The sequence below is a fragment of the Anser anser genome, assembly GCF_964211835.1.
Source record: "Anser anser genome assembly, chromosome: 13".
Classification (NCBI taxonomy): Eukaryota; Metazoa; Chordata; class Aves; order Anseriformes; family Anatidae; genus Anser; species Anser anser.
Genome location: NC_139734.1, coordinates 9,594,353 through 9,618,664, shown reverse-complemented (window position 1 = coordinate 9,618,664; position 24,312 = coordinate 9,594,353). Strand labels below are relative to the sequence as shown.

Here is a 24,312-nt window from a genome sequence, read left to right as displayed (position 1 = left end):
AAGCAAGCTCACAGATGTGCAGGTGCAAAAAGCTGTTTGCTTTTCACAAACCAGTGCGGTTCTGGGTACAGATGGCTGCATGCACAAAGATGACAGGTTCATGATCAAAGGCTATTTTTGAAGACGTGGGCTTATCCGCAATGACATTAGGAAGCAAAGAACTAGAAAGCACACGCCTCTGACCTCAAACAGAAACAAGATCACCAGCTGATAAGTGCTCCACCTAAAGAGCCCTCAGTACTGGGGCATAACTAATAACGGGTTTCTCACTTCAGTGTTATTTTGCTACCTGAAAAGCCTGAAAGCAATGACAGACAGGGAATGGCCTGCTGCAGAAGAGCTCCCTGATCACCTGCACCAATACCGAAGAGGCGAGCAGCAAGGATCCGACCTCTCTGCGAGCACTTTGTGTGCTTGGCACCGCCACGCAGGAAGCACAGCCTGCGCGGAGAGGCCCCGTGAGCGCACACTGCCATCAGCTCCACTTCAACAATTTCAAAGGGCTCCCCCCGCGCCCCCCCCCTAACGTGACACTGCAGCACTTCCTGACAGATGTCCAGAGGATCCCGCAGTGACCACAGCATCCTGCTGCTGCTCTTCAGAAAGCAGCCCGGGGCTGCAGCTCACAGCAGTGCAGGGCAGATTTGCTCAGCTCCTGGTGTGCCTCAGATCTCGGAGCTGAGCAATCACAGCTGGAGCTGGTCAGGAGCTTGCTGATGAAACGATTTCTTGCTGGAAAAAAATGTAGATTTGGTGAAAGTCTTTTGGCAGAAATGTACTAGTTGTGATGAAGCGCTAGCTGGAAGACTTCTTAGGTTGGACTTTATAGTGAAAACAGGATGCTGGGGGAGAGCAGCGCACTGCAGAGTATCCAAGAGGCGTGGAGGTAGCTCAGAACCCCTAGGTATGAGGTATCCTCCTCCAAACCCTTCTCTCCCACGTCAGACAACACTGACCTTATTACTGAGCAGCATCGTGGGCTAGTGACCCAGCCACCACAGACCTACCCTGACATGGGGCTCCGTCAGACTCGGTCCCTGCCACTGAGTGAATTTCTCCTGGAGGCTGCACCCGGAGAGCCTCCGAGCAGGCATCCAAACCACGAGGCCATGCCAGGCATTCCGCTCTTCTCCACTTTTTTGGACACAGGTGAAGGAAAAAAAGACTGCATTTGCCCTGGTTTCTTCTTTTTTTTTTTCTTCTAAAAACATCTTCCTATTTTCTACCACACGAAGTTTTCTCTCCCTAAGAAAAGCACTCCCTGTGCAGCACTAATCAGATCCAATAACCACCCCAAGATGAAGATGACCACAGGGGCTGGGAGCCTCGCATCTCACTCGAGCAGGTTTACTGTGACAGCTTCCATTTCTCACGAGCCAAACTCCCTGTGAGATGTTGCTCTCAGGTGCAATTTTTATATGCAGGACGTTGAAGAAGGGGATTTCAATATTTTAAAGATTTTATTTAATGCCTCGAGCCAGTTTTTCAAGCCCAAAGGAACAGAAAATAACTGAAACTTGAGCAGACTGACAACGCAGGAGAAATACCGAATCCTTGGCAGGCTGAATTTATCACACTAAATTTCTGGAGATTGAAAGGATTTCTGCGTTACAGTTTGCACCCGCTAATGCTGCGAGAGGCTTCAGTACCTCCATGCTGTGAAAGTTTTTGCTATTTTACAGGCGGAGGGCTGAGGTTCAGAGATGCCCTGGGCACATCCAGCAGCAGCCTCAGCATTACCCAGCTCCGACCTCGTGCAGCAGCAGCAGTGTAGATGAAGCAGAGGACTGGATCCGGGTCTCCCAACCTGCGCCTCAGCAGCAGGAATGCAGCCAGCCTGGTGTTCCTGAAGTGGAAGTAACAGCAGAAAGCCTCACACTCGCCCTGCACCGAGGTCAGAGAGCAGGAACGCTCATGTCCAGCTAAAATGGATTCGCTCAGAGCTTGGGGAAGAGCACCAGGGAAACCCCCTAGGTGGCTGCACCAGCACGCTCACTGTTAGACTCTGAAACCGTCACAACTGCTTTCGTGTTAAGCGACTCAATGTGAAAACAGCACGATCTGTTATCGTTGCTGCTCAGCCCCTCGAGCGAGGGGACAGATTCCCCAGGATGGTGCTGGCTCTCCAGCCTGCAAAGCAGCAGCAAATGAGACCTGAGCAGCTGTGCTTTGTCCCCAGAACCATGCAAGTCCATCACTGGGGATTCCTGAAGCTGAAGCACAAGGCTGTCTTCCATCTAAATTTTGTTTCCAAGCAAGCAGACATTACTGCGTGCTGCATTTTGTTACTTACATACAAAGGAGACTGCGTTATATATAGCAGAAGGGAAGGAAATCTTTCCAAGGTTCCCTTCCTGCAGTTTTTGCTTCAATTGTTTCATCAAGGAAGGGACTGTCACTTGTGTTAACATGACAGCCCACAAGTGACATCTCTGGCCAGCCCTCAAGCACTGCTGGCAGGCCCAGCAAAGCGTGAACACATTCTACAGAGCAGCTTTGGATCGCTTCTGAGTCCCGGACAGGATCTCTCCTATAAATTCCTTTGTCAAAAAAGAGCACAAAGGTGCTCTGACCCCAGGAATCTGTCTGCGACTCAAACCCGACTTCTTCTCGCTCTCAAAATCCAGCAGCCTCATGTTCGGTGACTGCTATGTCTCTGAGGCAAAGCACATGATGACGTATGTAACTGCAGAGCTATAAGCTAAAATTCCATCAATTTAATGTAGCACTGACTAATCTACCCTCCTCTACCCACAGACAGGAACAACACTTGGAATTCAACTACGCATGCTTATTTTACAAGGTAGCAGCCACAGCCAAACCAGGCTGCTCTGTAAAGGACTGCAGCAGCAGCAAAGTTCAGAAAAGCAGTGTGCCATTCAGAGCAGTCGCTGCTCAGGGCTGGATTCCTACACCATCAGCAGAGACAGCTGGCCTGGACCCGTTCTACGTGACAATGCCCACGCAGATGCTAACTCACTCCACTGTCTTCCAAAACAAGCAGAAGACACAAAAACTCAGCCAGAGCTTGCTTGTGCTTGTCCAAAATGCTCCATGTATCTGTAGCATGCGCAGACTTGGTCCAGAGGACCTGTTTCTTATTTTAGGCTATGACCCACAGCATCCCAGGAAGACTCTAACATTGTCTTGGTGTTTTGTGCACCACATCCACGCTGCCAGAGTGAGAGAACAAGGAGCTGGCTGTCCGTGAGAACAGATGCATCCGACCAAACATATCCTCACGCTCGAGGACACAGGCACATCCCAGCCCTTCTGGGGCTCAGGCTCATGCAGTGTCAAGGAGGCAAGCTGCTTCGTTACATGCTGCTCTCTGAAACAAAAATCAATGCTTAGCTACTTTGTTGACACCCTGTTCTAGCACAGATACCATCTCATACATGTGAGCAGTGACAGTGCCAATTAAACCCGTCTCCTTCCCTCATCTGTCAAATGGCAATAAAAAAGTGCTACATTTGCATTTTTAACATGTTCCTGCTTGCTAGTTGTCAGGGTAGATACACTGAGGAACGGCTGGCAAGGAGAGGATGCGCTTCAACAGAAGGGGCAGCACAGAGCTACAGGAAATCTTTTACTTGCTATCTCTGCAAACAGATAATCAACTTGAAATAAGCAGGAAGAGAGTTCTCTTCATTATTTCAGAGCATCAAAATATATAGATGTGCATTCCCTTATTGCTTTGTTGCCACTAGACAGGCACTACTGAAAATCTGGCTGTATTAAGGCCTCTCAGTACTCCAAAAACCATAAACCACTGCTCAGTTACCATAATTTATACCTATGCATCATCTTATAAGCCACCCACATTTTCACAATTCTCTGATTCTTTATTTTCCTTTACGCCTTGATAACATTTTATTTTATTTTTGGTTTTGTACTCACCTCAGTAACATTCATCACTTTGATTGCTGCTAGCTGCCCAGTCTTAACATGGCGACCCTGTTAGGCAAACAGAATACTGTCAGTAAAGCATGTGTGTAAACTATGCACATGGCAGCAAATGTGCATTTAGCTCGTCTGTCAGAGCACAATGTGGAACGAGCTTATGGGTCTCCATCCATCTCCCATGGAAAAGGCATAGCCCACGTGACAGATAACTGGTAATTTTAGACTAAGTGGTTAGTTTTTCAAGACAAAGTTAGGAAAAAGGAGGCAACAGGGAATAAAGCTATTAAAAGAGCAAACTCAATGCTAAGACTGACAAACTATGGTTCAGAAGCATGTGTTTCAGAAAAGCAACCAGGAATCTCGCTGGAAAATTGCACAGCTTCTTGGCATGGTTAGATCAAGTTGCTCAACAGATGCAAAGCACAGTGTTTTCTGACAATACCCAACACTCATCTCAAGGACTGTATCAAAAGATTTGTATGAACTGAGGGTTGGCTGCACTTCCTAACTCTTCCCTTCCATCAAAGGTTCAGAAATGGGTTTGAAGCTTTAAGACTGTAATTTTGCTCCTGAAATAGTGGTGCCTGAGAAGCTGGATATTGAAATAACTAACTGACATCAGTTAAGTACGCCATAGGAAATCGGGAAATCAAACATGAAATGCTGTGGTTTGCAGACACAATGATTTGCAGGTGCAATTTACACCTGCGAAATTAAAAGCTAGGTTGATGTCATTTTAAAACCCAGGTCCTATCGTACAAAATTGCAGACGAGCGTTATTTCAACGACTAAGCAATTTTGCATCAAAGAAAAACGATGCCTTGTTCTCAGGCAATGTGTCACAGTCATATTTTCTTTTACAGAAAACTAAATCCTGCTGAGATTTTGTGTATTTATAAGTGCCCTCCTTCCCTGGAAGCACCCCTGGGACTGCAAAGCTTTTTCTCATGAACTTGAGCACTCGGATTTCTGTATGATTGCAGATGTTGGAGGAAGACGAAGCAGACGCACACCCCCCAAGCCCACACCATGCAGCACCGTGGTGCTGTGCGCCAGCAGGACAGGGACATCGGCATCCATCTCTTCCCAGCTGGCCAGCTTCCCCGGAGCAGCCACGGCCCCGCTGCTGGAGGGCATTGTTTGTGAAGGCTTCCAGGCATTGAATGTCTTGGCAACAGAGCGAGAGAGGGCCTTCCACGAGGCGAGCAATGCCAGACAGGCTGGCACCCTGGTTTAACTCCAGCTCGCACTGCACGAAGCAGCAGAACGACCCGCCGAGCTGGTGGGATGCACTCAGATGTTGTGCAGAGGACAACGTCATGGATTTACTCTGATTTTCATAATTACAGAGAAGCATGGGATGTGTTTCTTTTCTTTACTAAAAAATAAATCACTAGTAGGATACTCAACGCTGAATATTCAGAGTAGGGAAATGGGAAAGGCTTGGTGTTCAGTTTTGATTTCAGGGTGAGACCTGGTCAGATTGTCCCTCTGCACAAAAGCCATGTTGTTTTGCAGCCACGGTTGTTCCCACTGCATGCAAACCTGCTGTTCTCACTCACTTTTGCCTTTATAAATGAGAATGCTGAATACCAGAAAAAAAAATGGTTTGGAAAATCAGCATTTAGGGGAAAGAAAACAGCGTGTCCTTTTGTTTTGTGGGTCACGAGGCATCTCTGCATGGGATGCACCACTCGACCCTGCTCCCCAGCTCCTAAAAGCTCCCAGGTCTGCAGCCCTGCCGAGGGCTGGGCGGGAGGAGCTCAGCCTGTGCAGAGGACAGGATCGTGCCCTGGACCTTCTCTCAGGCACACAGCTGCCTCGCACCCAAGTTTCTTTCCCCAAGAAAAACCCATGGGCCCATATCCTGTCGTCCATCTGCAGGGGTTCACCTGAGATAAGCAGCCTCCGACTGGGTAAAGCAGCCTTTACATGGACTCGCATTACATTAACTGCACACAATTCCCACCCTTATCTTCTTCTAGACCCTTTTATTACCCTGGAACAAAACAGAGAGAGGGGCAATGCACAAGAGAATCCAAACCTTTTTTGAGAGGACAAAAGGAAACGATCAGAAAGTAAAGGGGCAGCAAAAACTCATTGGTTTGCTCCAATTCTCAACTGGCAACAATTTATTCTCAACAACTGTTATCAAACCTTTTGAAGAGAGCTTTCCGCAGTTCTTGGTTGTATGAAGCTGGACAACCTCATCTCCGCCCCAGAAGCTTGTGCAGGGTCATGCCAAGGGCTGCAGGTTAGCCTCAGGAAAAGGTTATCTAAACCTCATGTAAATTATCTAAAAGGGATTAATTAGTTTAGGAGTGTGTTGAGACCAGGAAAAAAAAAAAGACTATCTTGGTTACTGCAGCTAAATATTTATCTATAGATAATATATCTACGTTTTAATAATGAGATAGTTTTACTGCCATTTTGGAAAATTTATTGTTGATTAGTTGTGCATATTCCTAAAGTATTCATCGTCACTGTAGAGCAACAGATCTTCTCAAAAGTCTCCGAACCTGCTAGCATATGCCCCAAACAGCGTGTCAGAACTACACAGCACAGACCATCATTTCCACTTACCTCTCACACCACCCTAACACGCACAAATAAGAGGACACCTATGTATGTTCACAGAGGAGAACCACTAATGCTTGTGCAATTGACTGAGCAGGGCAACAGGCCGCACGTTGAGTTGCTTTAAGGCAGAGACCACGACCACCCTGGCAGTCAGAATGAAAATCTCAGGTCCTTTACGCTGCTTCCTCGAACTCTTTCAAGTTCATTTGCCTCAACGTTTCTAAAAGCAGTAAACATCCTGAGCCCAGCCCCGGGGTTCTTGCTAACACACTAGTGGCTACGTAAGGAAAGGTTTCAGGGCCTGGCCCCACTTTTTTGCATTTATCGATAAATCTCAGAGGTTAGGCAGAGTTCATGGGAACTTTTACACACTTGTACTTCTGCTGAAGCCACAAGTTTGAGCATGTTTGAATTGTTTTTAGAAAGGTGGTGCTCTGATTTTTTATTTTGTGTGTGTGTGCGTAAGGCTCCCAGCAGCAACTGGCTGTTTTAACTGTTGCCCAACTGAACGAGATCTACAGATGCACTTACTTCCAGGGACCAGACATAAATGTATGTCTTTTTTGATTTAATCCAGACCGTGAGGAAGAACAAGGGGCACAGCACTCCCAGTCCTCTGAGCAACCTGCAGCAGCTCCTCCTCTGCAGACCATCACCAGGCACCAACCTGCTGTGGTTCAAGACCCAGTGTTGTTTATTTCCAGAAACTTATGCCCAGAAACTGGACTGAGGGCAGCAGGGCTCTGTGGGCCCCTGTTTCACTACTACAAGGTTTCATCTTTCACCCAAATGCTCAGTTTGGGAGCATGTTTTGACTCTTGAAAGTGCAGCCAAAGCATCCAACAGCCATGTGCAACTCAGCCCTGCTCCCACCCACAATACAGCGTTAAATGCTATCCATCACACACAAAACTCAGACTGGAACGATTCAGAAGTTCAGCGACTTTCTAAAGCTGAAGTTCCTGCCTACATTTTGGTGAGGCAGCCAAGTTGGAAGGAATCCTCCCATTAGCTCCGAGTCCAGCTAAATTCCTCTTCTCCCCCAGAAAATATTTCCACTTAACGTCGGCTGCAATTGCCAGTTAGTCGCTGCAGTAACATGCTGCAAACCTGGGGCCAGCAGACACGTTTCAGAATCTGCATGCTGGTCATCACAGCCACATTTGCAGGAGATGCTCGTGCCAAAGATCTGTTTCTGATGAGCTCCAACTGCACGTTGTCTCTGCAGGGAGATCTGTGTGGAACGGGATGGATCGCTTGGTGTTATTCCGAGTGAATATGCATTTATCTTCTGAGTTAGATAGATAAAGGCATCATTTATCTATGCCCTCTAGCGAGGGTCAAGACAAACATTATGCAATTTAGAGCAAACAAGAGTATCAGCATTAGCAGTCAAGCTATTAGCTGATAAGGGGGCTTTACTTGAATTAAGTGTATTTACATAAAATTTCATTATGCACAGTACCTTTTCCTCTTGGATCCAAACAAAAAAAAATTGCGAGTCCCTGGCTTGGGCCATTATTACAGGTAGAGCCCCGAGGTCCCAGCTCTCGGTGACACAGACCTGAGACCGCCAGGCTGTGGTCACACAGAGCGCTGGGTTTGAGAGCTCCCCTCCCAGACCTACCTTGCTGTGTGGCTGGTTACAAGCTGCCCGTGTGCAGGGTGAGGGCAATATCACACCAAACACCCTCTGCCATCACATGTGTGCGTGCATCACTCACACTGTTGGTCAAAACATCCGCAGCAGGCTCCAGGGTCACTGGAGTTACACTGCCTGCCCAGTGAACCCAGTGAGCTGGCAGACAGCACAAACTTAACCCTTAGGGCCATCTCTGTATCTTCCAGGTTTGTACTTGAAAGCAAGGCTGTCTGGCTGAGGTGGAAGACTTCAAGGCTGGAGGACTTTCTTACCCAAAGGCATTGACTGCGCGATAACCTCTGCAGCCTGCTGCCAGCTGCTCTGGATGAGCAGGGTGAAGGCTCAGCTGTTGAGCTGCACGTTCCTCCTGAAAGCACACTTCGGCAGGCAGGTTTCCTGTTGAAAACCCACTCAATGAACTCTGAAACCTGAGCCCATCTCGGGCTAACCAACGCGAGGCCTTGCGGTTGCTGGGAGGCTGCCAGCTCGGCTTTTTGCACCCCGGAGAACGGGTCCCCACCCTTCTGGTCCTCTCCCCTCCACCCCTTCCATCCTGTGGGGCAAGGAGAGCCTTTATGAGACTATGTGGCAAACAATGATCTGCACGGGGAGCCAGGAAACACCACGTCCTATCGCAGGCGACCCCAACGAAGTGATGGTCTGTATGAGGTACCTGCAGGTACGCTGCCCTGTCCAGGCGCAGCCGCCGTCTGGCAGCGCACGGCTGCTCGCACCAGACATCCCGCTGTCCTGGGGGTCTTGGCTGGTGTGAACAAGCAGGCAGGGTTTGTATGTTTGTGGCTGGTTTTTGTTAGTGAATGGTCTGAGGAAGAGCTCAGGGTGCTGAACGCTAGCACTGGATTCCAGAAACGATCCATTTCATTTTAAACACAAACACGTAACCCACAGCAATTCTGAGAGCTGAGTTTAAAAAACAAGAAGCACACAGCAGTCTGTGGCAGATAATTCCCAGTTTCAGAAAGCCTTCTTGTTAACCCCCAGGAAGAAGCCAGGGCAGCAGCCAGGTGGGAACGTGGCTATGGCTTTGATCACAGCTTCATCCTTTTAATCGTGCAGCCCAGGCTGCTGAAAGCCTACCCTGACCGACACCATAAAGCTTTGGGGGCACTTCTATTGCAAGGTCTCTGGCGTCTTTTGGGGACGTAGACCAAAGAAGTGGAGAGCAACATAAATATTAATATACTGTTAATAGTCGAGACGTGCTCTTCAAGGTTTATCCCCCCTCATAGGCTAGCTCCCACTCCTCTTGCTGAGTCAGTGTGTTCCAAGGAGCCAGGCAAGATTTTATACTTTCAGTATAGGACATCCTGTGGAGCTGGACACTGTCCAGCATGCCCCAGAACTCAGGTTGTAAACCATTAACAGTAAAATCTAACGTGGTTGCTGGTAGACAGATAAAGAATACAAGTTAATTAATAACACTCAGTGCACTTTAAGGCAAAGCACGTTAAATTAATAAATATTAGATACATAGTATGCGCATAGAAATGAAAGCATTCAAAAAAATGAAAATGTAGCACTGCATTCCAAACTAAAAAGGGTATTTTTGCAAACGTCAGCAAATGTATATAGCAAAAATGACTTGAGCTTTCAGTGGAAAGCACGTTCTTTTCCCAGCAAACACCACTGCCCTATTTCCGTGCAGGTCATTCTGCTCCTTCCATTGCTTCCCTCCCTCCCCAGTTTTATCCCATCCCAGAAGTAGGTAAGTATTTTGCATGCTCACCCAAACTGAAAAATACTGGTTTGAGAATTTCTATATTTTTTTAGTTTTATAAGTTTCAGGGGTAAGATTAAAATAAATAAATAAACAAACACACACAACCCAACAAAACCCAGGAATTCCTCCCGGTGCTCCTATTTATGTCACACACTTAGAGAAACAAGAAAGAAAACAACAGCACTGGAACTGAGTTCACTGTAGAAGACAACTAAGGCAGCAGTGGTACAGGACTTCCCGTAAACTAAAATAGCAACCTGTTAGCCAGAGAAGAGATCAGAATGTATGATTTTTATCAATCACTTGAAATTCTGCCCAAGCCACACCAGCTAGAGGAGAGGGATGGACAAGAGCCATTTCATTGGTACAACAGCCTTGAGGAAAAGGACATTTTTTTACTCTTGATGCAAACGACTGTACCACAGCCTTCATGGCCCAAGAGCAACCAGAAATAGTTTTTCTGTCCATTTTTTTTTAAACCTGTGCAGTTCCCGTTTCCTCCCATTGTACCAGTGGCAATGCAGATTGTTTGCTTTCCCTGGTGTTTGTCTGTGTCTGACTGCAGAGCAGTGGGAAAACAAAGTGAAACAAAGGAGGGAATTCCAGCCCTTTCGCAAACATCTATTTGAGTGTCTACGCTTCTGCAGTATCAGTACGTTACTCACTCCATCAGATTACTGGCCTTATGCAAAACACGAACCACTCAAGGCTACTGCGTGCTTGTGTAAGATTGTACCAGAGATGGATCTCTTGGGATTTTGAAATCTGCCCTCAAAGAGGTCGTTCATGTTGAGATTAGCAAGATCAAGCCAAACACTAATCACTTCAGAAAATACCATGCTACTCAAACACAACAGTAGTCTTGTCCACAGCTTATTTGAAACTGGGGGGCAGCAGAACATCTGCTGTCATCTCCTGCTCCTCCATGCCAGGCTGAGGAACCTGGAAGGGACCCTCGCCTGGTTTGTTATTCAGCTAAAAATGCAGACATGATGCTGCAGAAATCCTACTGTCACCTGAAGTTCCCAAACAACATGAAAGGGACACACGGATCTAGAGAGCGATGCTGGGGGCAGTGCAGAGAATGGGAGGGGAGGCACAAAGAGCACGCTGGCCACTTCTCCCCTTTTCCTTGTACTCCACTTACTGGGACATAAAATTTCTGAGCCTAAATTTCAGAATTTACACAACTAGTGGTTCCAACAGCCTTGCCATTCACCGCGGATTAAAACATTCGTGGTGCCTCTTAACATCCATCCAAGCCTGCTGCCATGTTTCCAGCCTCAGGGACCCATGGCAGGAGGGCAGGGATGCCACCACTCCCAGGGACGCACTGCCGTGTCTCCAGCCCCAGCAGCCCGGGGATGTCACCCTGCCGGGGGATGTGGCCATCCAGCCTGGCTGACTGCAGCCCCACAGCCACGAAGCCCTGGCCAGGAGCCTGTCCCATGCAGCACCTGCGGTGCCCAGTAGGGATCTGAGACAGCAAAGATCTGCTGTGCCAAAAATCTGTGCATCCAGCAAAATAAACAGTTTTGGGAATAAAAAAAAAGTTTCATTTTGTAGACCGAGGCCTGTTGAGAAGTTAAGTGTAGGGAGAGGTACAAACCCCTCCACCCCAGTGACTCACGTCCATCCGCTTACAGAAATTCAGGGCACTAGAGAAAAGCCACACGCAGCACATCTCTGCTGGATGAAGTCACGGGCGGTCGGATGCGCCTCACCGGCCCCAGCCCACTGGAAGGAAGTCGGGGCCGGACCTGGGGTCAGCTGATGGGTGGCCGGGCTTTCGGAGCAGGCATCCAAAGGAGGGAATTTTGGCTCGCCGCCACTGCGAAGCTCTGAAGGTTGAGCTGCACAAAGCAATTACGAATCTCATGTGATCAGATTCGTGTTTTAACCTTGTAAGTAATGCAGCCTTCCCAGACACGTGCCAGTAAACAAGGCTTTATTGGCCTTCTATCCCACATAAATATGATTTTGAAGGCACATTAACTTCTCAGCAACTACATCACCAAGTTTTTGAAAAGCATGATTAAAAAGTCCTTCACCATTCTCATGAACGATAAATGTAATTGAGTTGAACTTCCTCTTGCATATAAGGCACAGCATGAATAAGGTTCTGCATGGGGTAAAACTGTGTTGCTGTTGTGTTTTTTTGTTTGTTTGTTTAAAAGGACAGTAAGGGAGCACAGCTCAGACAGATCCAGCCTCGATGATGAGAGTTGTAACAATTTTAATGGTGAATTACTTTTTCTCTCCATTTCTGCTGGTGTCTTCCTTACACAGATGGCAGAGGCATGGATACGCGGCTTTACGTGGCTCTGCACAGGATGGTCAGCCCGATGCTAGAACCTGGTTGGCATCACCTGGCTCTATCTTGTGGTCTCTGAGCCTTTCCTTCAGGACTCTGTAACAAATAACCTCCTAGAGCTCCCTTTACCTGAGATGAATCCTGAAGGCAAAATACACCAAGCACTACTGTTGAGTTCAGCAGGTCTGATTATTGCCTAGGGAAAGGGTGTATTTTCCAAACACCTACACAGGCTTTCACAGAGCATTTCATAATGAAAAAAAAGAGCATCTCCTCTTGCTGTCTTCTCATTTGGTTCTGATGCACCATCTCCGAAAAGAAATAGGGAGTTAATGGGCACAATTAGTCTGTAAGAAAATACATTAGTCGCCAGACTTCTGAATGCAAGAGATGAAGTGCATGGCGCTGATCTTGCAAAGGGTCAGTTCCTGCTCCTTCTAAAATCCTATTGGCCGGGTGGTCCACAACATGCAAGGGAATAGGAGTTAAAAGTTTGGAAAGATTTTCCATGTCAAGTTGGTATCCAAAATGAAACCTGACTACCTAATTATTCTTAAAAGCAAAATAAACTTTTCTTCTGTAATTAAGAACGAGGAGAGCTTCCAAGTCCACTTTCCTAAAGAAAACTCCCGACTCTGAGAAGAGCCTTGGTGTTCCTTTTTCTGAGCTGACCTGATCAGCCTCAGGCAGCAGAAGCAGGCAGCAGAGGCCCTGCTCAGGCACACCGTGGGTCAGACGTGCAGCAGTAGCTTCTCACCAGCTCTGAGCCGTTCCTTTCCAACGCCCTGCCTTCCAGTCTTCTGCAGGGATCGAAGTCAATCACAGCAGAGAGAAATGAACGGCGAGCTCTTGAGTGGAAAAACAAGCAAACACAAAACCACCCCTGCAGAAGAATTTCACCAAAATAGCTGAACACATCACAGCTGAAGAACCGCAGAACCTTAAGCAACGCAGACGGGCAATTGCCAGCGCGTACAGAACACAAGCAGCAGCTAACCGTTTGAAGAGTCGGTCACCAAAGGGACCGAGAGTTTCCTGTATTAACCGCTGAAGAGCTTTACCAGATTTCTGAACTCTGGTCTCGTTGCCTTGCCCCGTGTAAACCCGCCCGGTTTACTCAGCTCAGTGCGGTTCGAAGCCGTACGCTGAGCGCCTCGAGCTCTCGGGCGTGCTCCTGCCTCACTGAAGCCAGCAGGATGGGAACACCGCCTGCAGTCCTCACTGACTACAGACACACACACATTCACTGGCATATGCATCTGATCCCTTTCCTCTCACTCACGTATGTCGTATCAAACTTTCCCAGACAGGAATGGCTTCTTTGCAAACCTGTACAACACCAAATGCCACGGGGTCCAAGGCAGCATGGACAAACGTGTGCACGCACACACAGATTTTCAAAACCGTAAGATCGAAATCCTCTGGCTCAGCCCAGGAAACCACAAGTGTCAGTGAAGCTGCACCAGAACCCTTCTTGTGATTCAGTCTCCAGCCCAGCTCTCCTTTTCCCAGCTCTGAATGCTATCTGCTTGCTTGCAATAGCCTGTCCAGCCAGCTGCAGCCCATCACAAAGCAGCTGTCAAGAAAGAAAAAAACAGAACAGCAAAACAACCTAAACATTCCACGAAGCATCCAGCTAGTGCAGGAAGCTGGCCAGAGAAATGTTGAATAGCATATCTATAACCTGCTTTATGTATATAATACAAGCTTAAAAAACTGGCACCCCTGCTTTAACATCTTCTTCTAATTGTGTTCACATTAAATCTGACTCTGAAAGTTTAACCATCCACCAGTTTCAAAATAACTTCCTTTTGCAGCTTCCTCGCATATTCTGTCATCCACATCCAGATGCCAAAATACACCACCAACAGCTCATTGCTCCTCAGGATAAATCTGGTAATAAGCACAGGAGAAAAAATCTGCAGGGCCAGCTAAAACCCTACAGCACTGCCCATGCACATATTTAAATATCACAAATGCTAGGCAAACCCATCTCCTGAGTGTTTTGTGTTGCCTTCTAGTTTCTGAACCTTTGGGTGCAGGGAGGGACATGAAATTACACAGAGCTGCAAGCTCTCCTCCAGTATCAAAGAGCTCAGCCTGGTCTCTTGACAAAGCTGGGCTCAGACAATTGTGCTGCCCTTGCATCCACCCATGTTTTCTCCTGCCAGCCCACATCAACCAAAACTGACAGGCAGAAGTCACAGAGATGATTAAAATCCTAAGTGCTTTCCGAAAAACAGAGACACAGCTGACACCCTCCAGAGATGAGGGTGACAGAGCGGGCTCCATGCTGCCCGCCAGACGCCTGCAGCCAGCCGCAGCGTGGCAGCAGAGGTGGTGGCCATGGGCACACACACTAGCAGAGACCCTGAAGGACCCAGCAAAGGAACTGGGACCGCTGAGGACAGAGACGAAGAACGGGATAAGAAAGGACAAACTTCCAAGCAACTCCACTTATTAGTTTTACAATGTTGTCTCTCCTCAAAACCCAGGAGGTTTAAATGACTTCAGAATTCACCTTAATATAAAAACCCATATAACATCAGCGCTTACAGGCTACTTTCTTTTGGTCTTAGCATTAGCACTACAAGAGTGCTTTCTAGTTTGTACCAGTGAAACTTACAGAAAATACATATTTTTGACATCAGTTTGCACAAGAAGGTAATATTCAATAAAGGAAGGGTTACAGAAACCCAAATGCCAAATGGGAAGGGGTTTTGAAATCAGTCAGAGAGCTACCTTTAGCACTGGCTCCCCAGCACTGATTCTTTTTTGCCACTTTGCAAGCAAACGAGAAAAAGGTGAGCACTATCATGTTGCTGTTAGCACTTTACATCCACTTTGAAGAGGTAAAACAAATGACACCATGGGCAAAAGGCTGGGGAAAAAAAAAAAAAACCAACAAATAATTATTTTTAAAGACCTGGTTGGCATACATGGTTGCCCCAGTTAAATTAGAAATGTATTTCCAGCCCAGCTTTGTCAAGCGTGGACACGCTCGCTGGCCTGCATTGCTTTTGCTCGTCACCTCCCTTTCACTGATCTGGCCGTACTGGACATGATTTTCCAAAAGCGCCCATCTTTCACAAAACTCTGGCCCTGTAGTTTCACAGGGGCTTTAAAAAATAAAGAGAGAGGCTAATGGTGAGTTCTTTGGAAACTCCCCTTTAGTTCAGTTACCAGCTTTTTCTGCCCCCCCCATCCTTCCCCCCAAAAAGATTGGTTTAAGAAAGCCAGCAATGAGCACTGATTAGAAGGCTGAGTGGTGTAAGGTTAATAATATTCATGTCTCGTGATCAGTGAGAGCAGGGTTTTGGTTGCTAACTGGGACAGCAAACGTCGGCCACACTTAGGGCTGGGTCCGGCTGGTGGTTTTGCCCTTGCAGCAGCCGTATGTGAGAACATGTTTCTGTGGCAAGGCAGCAACCTCCTACCTGCTAAAGCTTCCTTTTGTTTTTGCCAAGAAGAAAAAGTCAAGAGTAATAACGTAAGAAACTATTTTCTGCCAAACCTCAAGAGTGCTGTTGTTCTGCTTCATCACCAGCTCCACACACACACCCAGTTACGTAAAAGCACCAGCACCCATGCAAAGCAGCCCTGAGCAAGCGGGTTGGAAATACCAAGCCTCAGAAGCCCATCTGCAGAAATGAATGGCTACACTGATGGTAAACAGAGATAAAGTTAAGAGAATAATGGGGAAAACAAAAGAAATCCAGAGGCAAAGCTCTCCGTCATCTCAAGTCTTTCAAACCCTGCTTGCTCATAAGGCTTCCTTCAGTGGGTGCTGATGCACAAACACAGACCTCCTTCTCCTCCTCCACAAGCCAGCCCCGGCTTATCAGATCGCAGCCCTCTGCAAACACCTAGGGAAGAGCACAGACAGCAGCAGCCAGCCCCAGGGGGTGAAAAATGCAGAAGCAGCAGCTTCCCCATTTCTCTTCCTGGTCCTGCCCAGGTTTAGAGGAGATCCCTGGGAGCGAACGTGCATCATGCAATCCTGGGGACTTTTCGTATCACACAATGACTACAAGAAGCAAACAGCGTAGATAGCAGGGCACTGTGTAATGACATTCATGTTGCTTGCTTGGCAGTACAGGAAGCCAGAAAGGAAGGAAAACCCACTGCTGGCACACAAGCACCAGGAATTGGAAAGAACCACCCCTCTGGAAGTTCGGGCAGTGTTTACACACAACAGGACTCAGCCGGCCGCGCTCCCCATTAATAATCACTGCGCCGTCCCCATCCCAAACCCCACTGGCGCCTACAGTCCCCATTCGGCCCCAGCCCCATGGGAGAGCTCAGCGCTGCCTTTGCCAAGCCTGTCGGAGTCAGCCTAGAAGCCCAGCTTTGCAATACAAAGGATTTCTTTAATACTAATCACATCAACAGAGAGAGACCAGCCAGGACTCCGTAATGTAAGCAGTGCAGGGTGCTGCAGCTCCCACAGCTCAGAAAGCCAAGCTGCCTTTCCTCGCTCTGACATTCAAAACCCATCTGCAGGGCAGACAGAACAAGTGCCACGCGGGCTCCGAGATTCACCCTGGGCTGACAGGACGTTTTCTTTCATTCTTGGCCAGAGATCTGTGAATTTGGAAGAAGCAGTTGAACAACGTTACATGAACTAACCAAGAATTTGTTGCAATTCTGACCAGCCTCACGAAAGCATTATTAGGGGCTCTGCAAACCTACAAAGAGCTCACCCCCTACCTGATCACACACGTGTCTGCAGGTGCAGATTCCTGTGCCAACATGAAAGTACTCTAATTTCAACATGCAAGCCACGAACACGGACCATGCAAGGTCTTTTTCCAGGTGGGTACCTAAAATCTGACACGTTACAAAGAAAGGAAGACAGTGAGATAGGAAAGGGTGAATCCTAAACCCTCTCTCTCTCTAACCTTTACTCGCCAGCCTGCGGGATCAGAGACCTGAGTTTCCAGCCTTTGTTTTGCAACTTCCTTTATTCAAAACATTTCTGACTAAAGTCTTTCAAGCGTCCAGGAGAAAGGAAGGTTGGTGCATCTCTTTATTCCTTCATCCTCTCTCCATATTCAGGGAGAGCAGGCTACAATACGTGTAGTTTCTCCAGGTCCAACCTCTTTTTCTGCCAAGGAAACAGTCCCGGTTGGGCATCCAGAAATCCGACACGTCCTGTACATGTGCAAGCCTCCTCACCACCACGTGAGCAGGAGCTCAGTGCATTTGGGAAACACCAGGCCTCTTTAGGCTGAGCTGCACATGCACAAGAAGCCCAGTGTCTCCTGAACACGGTATGCCCCTGGCATGCACCGCCCGTGATGCCCGAGCAGCCCAGGGCTCGGCAGCTGCCGGCTCGCTGGGCACGGCACAGGCAGCAAGTGTTGGCACGGCTGCTGCCCCACAGAAGGCTGGCTGCCTTCCACCGGGAGAGACGACAAAACCTGGGCTTCTGGAAACAACTCGCCCTTCGTCAAAAAGGGGTCACGGAGGAGGAACGGAGCGGTGCACCTGAGCCGCGTGTCGGCGCTGCCCGTCCTCTTCTGCAGGGCAAACAGCACGGCCGGGTTCAGCTCCCCCAGTGGCAAGTGGTGCACAGCGGGGATCCTGCACCTCGGCACAGGGACCAAAGGTCCGCAGCACCTAACTCTGCCTCCGATATCAATAAAGGGAAACCAGGTGTCTGCTGATGTTATTTGGCTGCTGGGCGCAAAGAAGCCTCTCGCGATGAATATTTCATGTTAGACTGCAAAAAGCAAATATTAAAGCAAAGAAATTTTCTCCCGGCTCTTCTCTGTTTTCCATGTTACACGACAACATCATGGACAATCTGTTTAAATAATACATTACAGAGTCCATTATCTAAACCATAGGCATATTTATTTTATACTGGTTTTGTTGCATATTTTAGTATAATTGTTCACAGGTTTAAAGGAAAGAATACAACAAGAGAAGACAAATCTGCCATGGCAGAAAAAAATGAGTAAATTGGTTATTCTTTTGCCATTATTTTTAGATACCAGGAAAAAAATTCCATGCCAAAATTTAGTATAATAAACAAGAAAGCTAGAAAGTTCCATAAGTTCAGTAATACTCGTATTTTCAGAAGGCAACCACACATCTCTTTTATGCCCTTTTCCTCAAAATATTTGCACAAAGAAAAAAAATGACATCAAAACTGCTGGTAACAAATGTAGCAAGTGAGTAACTGTAGAGCCAGAAAATGGAATTCAGACAATTCCAGTATTCAGTAAAACTCCACAAAATGCCTGTATTTTGCCAACTGCTCTCGCTTTCAGTTGTAAACATTCCTTATAAGATGGAAATTCAGAACTGTAAGAGTTCATTAATATTTACATATTTATTCTGGCGATGCCAAATTACTTCAGTATGACAGCGCCTTCCTTTAGAACGCGCAGCACTAAAGACAATCCATGAAATATTAAATATCCAGCTAAATTAAAGTGTATGCTTAGAAGAATGAAGCAAACGAAATGCCGTGTTTTGACGTTTCTGAAGCAAGGGTTCCAAACGAAAGCCAACTCATTTCTTAATTTTTTTCCACTGTTTCTGTTGAACTCAACGGGTTTTGGTTCGGATGAAACCGTTTCCGAACGGCACGATGCTCAGTAAGTGGCTGCTATCCACTTCTCCCCAGTCAGCTCCCTAGGTACACTAATTCATTTCAAAGAGAACCCCAAAACACTGCAAAAAATAAGGACTGCCACCATCTGGGGGCATTCAAGGAGAGGTTGGACGCGGTGCTTAGGGACATGGTTTAAGTGGGTGACATTGGTGGTAGGGCGATGGTTGGACCAGATGGTCTTGGAAGGCTTTTCCAACCTTAATGATTCTATGAATCGTTATGTGCTTTCAAGAAAGCAGAGTTTCAAGGCAGCTCAGAGCCTTGGATGACCCTATTAAAACCTGGGCAAGAAACAGCACAGGAGGAATTTCTCTGTGCAATTTTGCCCCCACAGCCTGGCTCTTCCATAGGGGTAGAAGGCAGCAGTGCTCCTCAAAAAATACCGCTCATACAGACTAAGTAGCAGAAAATGACAGGCTGGAGCAAGAAGAAAAACTAGATCTCCTGAACTACAGCTGCCCACGTCAACCCCTCTCTTGCCTTTATGAGAAATTCTTCTTACATGATGGGAGTGCCTAACAGCACAGGCACAGACCACGTGCTGGCCTTACATCTTGGCTCATACGATCACTTGTGTAGGGGCTGAAAAGGCCACAAAGTTTGCCAGAAAGGACATCTTCTGGCTTGTTTTTTCCTAAGAACTCAGAAGTTTCTAAGCCTTCATGCTTTGTTGGGGAAAAAGAAGGAGATGAGACAGGCCTTTGAAAAGGCGCTTCTAAAACAAATCTTAAAAGCCTTTCAGGAATCTCATGACATTGGTAGGTTATGTGGGCAGGATGAGAACACACAGAGGCTTTAAAAATAAGAAAGCATACTACAAACAGCTGAGAAGTAGTTTCTTCTTGAATTTTATTCTCAAGACCCGTATTCACAGTTCTGCACAGGCCAGGAGAATTAACACTGGCCAGCAGCCTGAGAACAGCTGAACACCAGACAGGAGAAGGATTTGACCACGCTTATGGACATTACAACGTAAAACCGCTTACTGGAAACTGCATCACAGCAAGACGAGGGGCTGACCTGCGCCTTGTCTACTGACTGGGCAAGCCGTCTGACCCGAGCTCCCAATGAAAGCCGGCTTTTCAGCTCCGTTTCCTCACAAATGCCGCGGAAGGGCAGGATTACCAACTGCCCGACCAGTGTTTGCTGCTGTCCGTCTGGGCAGCTGCAGCCTCAATAGTTGTGCTGTGGCCAGACATGGCCTTGCTTGGCCCCGAGCCCTGCAGGAAGACCCCGGCTGTGCCCAGCACCGTGTGTGGCGGTGCACCAGAGCTGTGGCACCCCAAAATATCCCCATCAGTGTTCCTGTGTTTGGGGAGCAAGGCAGAGAAGCTGCAGGGATCGGTGGCAGCATGTTCAAGCGTCACTGAGTGCAAGAACAGACCACATATGAAACCTTCCTGGCACAGGCATGGAAGTGCTTTTAATTGCTGTTGGGTGGCCATCAGAGGGCAAAATTATACCTTGACAGCTACATGTACTAGCTGACATTACTAGTGCTTCTTACAGTGTTATCTCAGGACTGCTCTACACGAGGACAGGGGCTCAACAGGGGGAGTGAGTGCGAGCTCACCTCTGCTGCAATGGCATTTCGCTGGGGCAGAACGAACCATGCGCGTTTTGCAGCTCAGACTGACATCTATTCCATAGGTCTGTGACTCATCCAGAAATAAGGAAAGTTACTAAAGCTAGCCTGAAACAGGATTCAAACATCTAGAAACCAAACACTAGATTTTGTGCTGTTTAAAACCAAGGGACATTGTTTCCTTCATTCACCCCAATAGCTCGTTACATGCCCTGAGACGTTTTTTGGGCTGCACAAAGACTATTTCTCCTAAGCTTTCCCTTAATTCCGCTAATTCTTTCTACGGAAGAGATAACACAGACAATAAACGTTTCAGGGTAGGTGAGGCATGGTACAACTCAAGCACGCAAAGTGCTGGTCCCTCTGATCCATATCTTCATGTGGGCATTAATCCAGAAGCTGCCGAGCAGTAGGAGGGACTGAAACCAAAGTCACCAGCGATGTGCTAGAGCAGGGAAATTAAGAGGCTGAACTTATTATTTCCTCCTGTGCGTGGTGTTGTCACCAGTGCATTTTTAGCATGTGCTCTTACCTTCAAAATAGCATGCCCCAGTGCCAACATCTGAGCTCAAAATGCCACCAGATTATGACAAAAATGCACTATGCTCTCCCAGGTGGACATTCAAGTCAAAAACACGGAGGAGATGGGAGCAGCAGGCCTGACAACAAATTATTTGCAAAGGTTTTACTATTCTCTAATGGCTGATGTGGCACATCTAATTATTGTGCATTGCTCTGCTCAGTCAAACGGCCTTTACTGTATTAGAAGCACTTCTCAGCTGAGAGGATTTTTCACATCCTTGCTCTTCTATTTTTGATAAACTAACCCTACATTTAAGAATCTTAATTGAATTCCTCTAAAATATTCACTAACCAGAACCAAGACTTTATGACTTGCTGATTAATTTCACATGTATGATCCATTATTTTAAATTCCAGGGTTGAATAAAGCACGTGGACATCTACGTGAAGGTACTTAGGAGCTGTAGGCAACTGAAAAAGGAGGAACAAACACATCCAGTAGGTATTTCACAGGTGTTATTACAAATCAGAGGCACGAGTTAAATATCAAAACACCCAACCGTGTATTTAATGTTATTACAACCATTAGATATTAGGCTTCCAGGGCAACCTGTTCATAAGCACGACAGCATTTCAGATCTCAAGACAACAGCACGAGCACACACTAAGCTCAGACTTACTCCTGAAGGAAACCCCGCTGCCAGGATTAGCAGCTCACCTCCCTTAGCTGCTCACACTGCTGAACCAAGGATGCACACAATGACTTGATGACCCCCCCAATACGCCGCAGCAGTACTTTTTTTATACACTCCTACCTACAATTAACTAGCTTTTCAGGGGGACAAGCTGATCAGCTACAAACCAAATAAAGCAAATGAATAGACAACCAAGCACTTGTACCAACTGCTGGTGGAACAGAAAGCAGCATTCTATCATTTCCATGAAGAACAAGCAGTTTCCCCACTCGACTTACGAAAACCTCAGTGCCCTGAAGGCTATGGTTGCCTTTAAAACCATAACTGACCACAAACGATAACAAAACACCCTAAGACTATACGGCATTTTAATGTCTCTGTTTGCAGCAGTCTGCAGACTCTGAGATTCCGTTTCAGCCCTGAGCAACATTCCTCAGAAGGTGCCCGCTTCTGACCACCCCCAGAAGAGATGCTTTGAAGTTTTCATCTTACTCAAGGCCTTCTGGATCGCACTGGACATAATGGAGACGTTTCTTAAATTCAGCTTTCCATTAAGTGCCTGAGGCACTGCCATAGATTAAGGTTTCGAATGCAGTCCACAGACTTCCACACTTCATAATTTAGCATGGTCTGGTGATTCTTTGCATGGAGCACCAAACCTTCTTCGATAAAAAACCACGTTGCTTTCCCCCTCCCCTTGCTCTCAACTACTTCAGCCAACGACTCAATGAAATGAGTTATGAAGGAGACTCAGCAGACTTCCAAATTGTTTAAGATAAACAGAAAAGTCATATTTGTGCTTCATTACCCCCCTGCCACGTACATTAACAGCGGAGTAACTCATAACTCATGTCAACAATTGAAGCACGGTTCAGTGCCAAGAAGCAGTTGTATTACCAACCAGAAGAGGCACTTCATTGCTCAGACTTGCTTCCTTTGTGTATCCGAGGTCCTAGGTGACTACACAGAAATAAAGATAGTGGCTGTGCAGCGACTACAGGAGGGCTGTACTGCTTCCACTCTCCACTAAGCCTCAGCAACAGCACCGCTTCATTTTAATCAGCTGCATTACTGAAGTCCACATCTTCCCTTTCAAACCCCACGGCCCCAAAACAGAGCACTCCTCCCAAGCTCTCTGTGCCCTCAGACTCTTTAGAGGTACAACCATTCCACTCACCGAACAGCTGCAAATGTTTCATGGTTCACCATCGTGCCTGCAAGATCATGCTCCAAAAAACGTCACCCCCCCAGAACATGCCAAAGCTGCTGGGCCACCCAAAAACGCTGGCCCCACAAAAGGGATAATCCACACTGTTAGGACAGAGGAAGTCAGAAGCCCTCAACAGGTGCCTCTCAACATCAGAACACAAGCTCACTGCACAGATGCTGCTGATGACCTCATTTGGCCCGTGAAAACTTTCTTAGAAGGCTGAGGGCTGTCAGAGTACAGCTGAACTAGTAGGACAAGGAGTGAATTCTCTATCTTGTTAACCAAAAACACCAAGAATCAATAAACTAAGAGTCCTAAAGTCTCTCCCAGAGTAGGTCTCTGCTGCAAGATGCAGCCTCATGCTCACTGAGAGCGATCCCACAGCCACTGACTCTGCGATGCTTGCAAAGGTACCACCTCTAGCAGCACACCACGGTGTAACAATAATACAGTGACTACCAGCAAACCAAAGAGGTGGCAGCTCCTAAACCTACGGTGCCTTCTACAGCTCTACTGCCACCCCAGAGGACACCTGGCAGCACTCGCCCAGGCTGCTGTGGAAGGAGACGCAAGGCAAGGGGCCCGCAGCTCAGCGGGGAAGCGAAACCCAAGAGCTTGCGGGTGACAATCCAGCAATCTCACTTCCTCCCAGACGACATGGCAGTTGGGCGATGCAAATCATCGTTGACCCGGCCGAAGGTCCTTGCAGATCAGCAGCTCCCCAAAAACGTCGGCCCTTGCCCTTTGGAGAGCCGCCCACCCGCCCCACACAGTCTCTGCGGGGCCTCGCGGGGCAGACGGAGGGGCCCAAGCAAAGAGCAGTGCAGGGGATGGGATGCTCTCAAACTCCTCCTTCCCCTTTTTAATACCTAATTCATAGTTTTCAAAAGGCTGAAGTTGCTACTACTGGCATGTTTACATCCTACTACTTCATAAATTGTCAAAAAATCTGCTAGCTTTCAAGCACTTATTACATGCAAATCCCAACTTTATAATGTTTCTAGACAGCTCGAGCACTATCATGGGTACAATTTATACCCCTTCCGTGTCATTTAAAAGGACATGACCTGGAACCAGTCTAGAATGATTCACTACGAACAATATCCTCCTTCAATAAATCTGTTAAACATTGTTTTCTAAATCTAATGATGAATCCTCTAAGTTTTATTTTCATTTTTATGGAGCTGCATACATTAAAACACATAGCCTTATGAGTCATCGCCAGAGCCAACCGAGCAATTTAGTAATTCTGAACACTGTTTATTTAGCCTGAAATAAGCTTTACTTTGATTATGTGCACTACTCTGTGTATCTATTTCTGAATGTGTGGAAGATTCTGATGCCTCTGAAGAATAAAAACATGTGCTAATGACCTGACTATATACGCAGACAACAGGGAATACAGAATAACTTCAATATTTACAATCTCAAGCCTATACTCGACCTAGACAAACTACAAAATGATTCCAGTGTTCCCCAATACACTCCATCA

At 47.1% G+C, this 24,312-nt stretch overlaps 1 protein-coding gene across 2 annotated transcripts in view; it reads right to left on the bottom strand.

Moving 5' to 3' along the window:
• NRK (Nik related kinase) overlaps nucleotides 1–24,312 on the bottom strand; it is a 98,088-nt gene that overhangs the window by 59,336 nt on the left and 14,440 nt on the right. For both annotated transcript variants that reach the window (XM_083796756.1, XM_083796755.1), the window contains exon 3: nucleotides 3,901–3,957. In XM_083796756.1, the coding sequence (XP_083652882.1) occupies nucleotides 3,901–3,915 (15 nt within the window). In that variant the 5' untranslated portion in view covers nucleotides 3,916–3,957. The remainder of the gene's footprint in view (nucleotides 1–3,900; nucleotides 3,958–24,312) is intronic.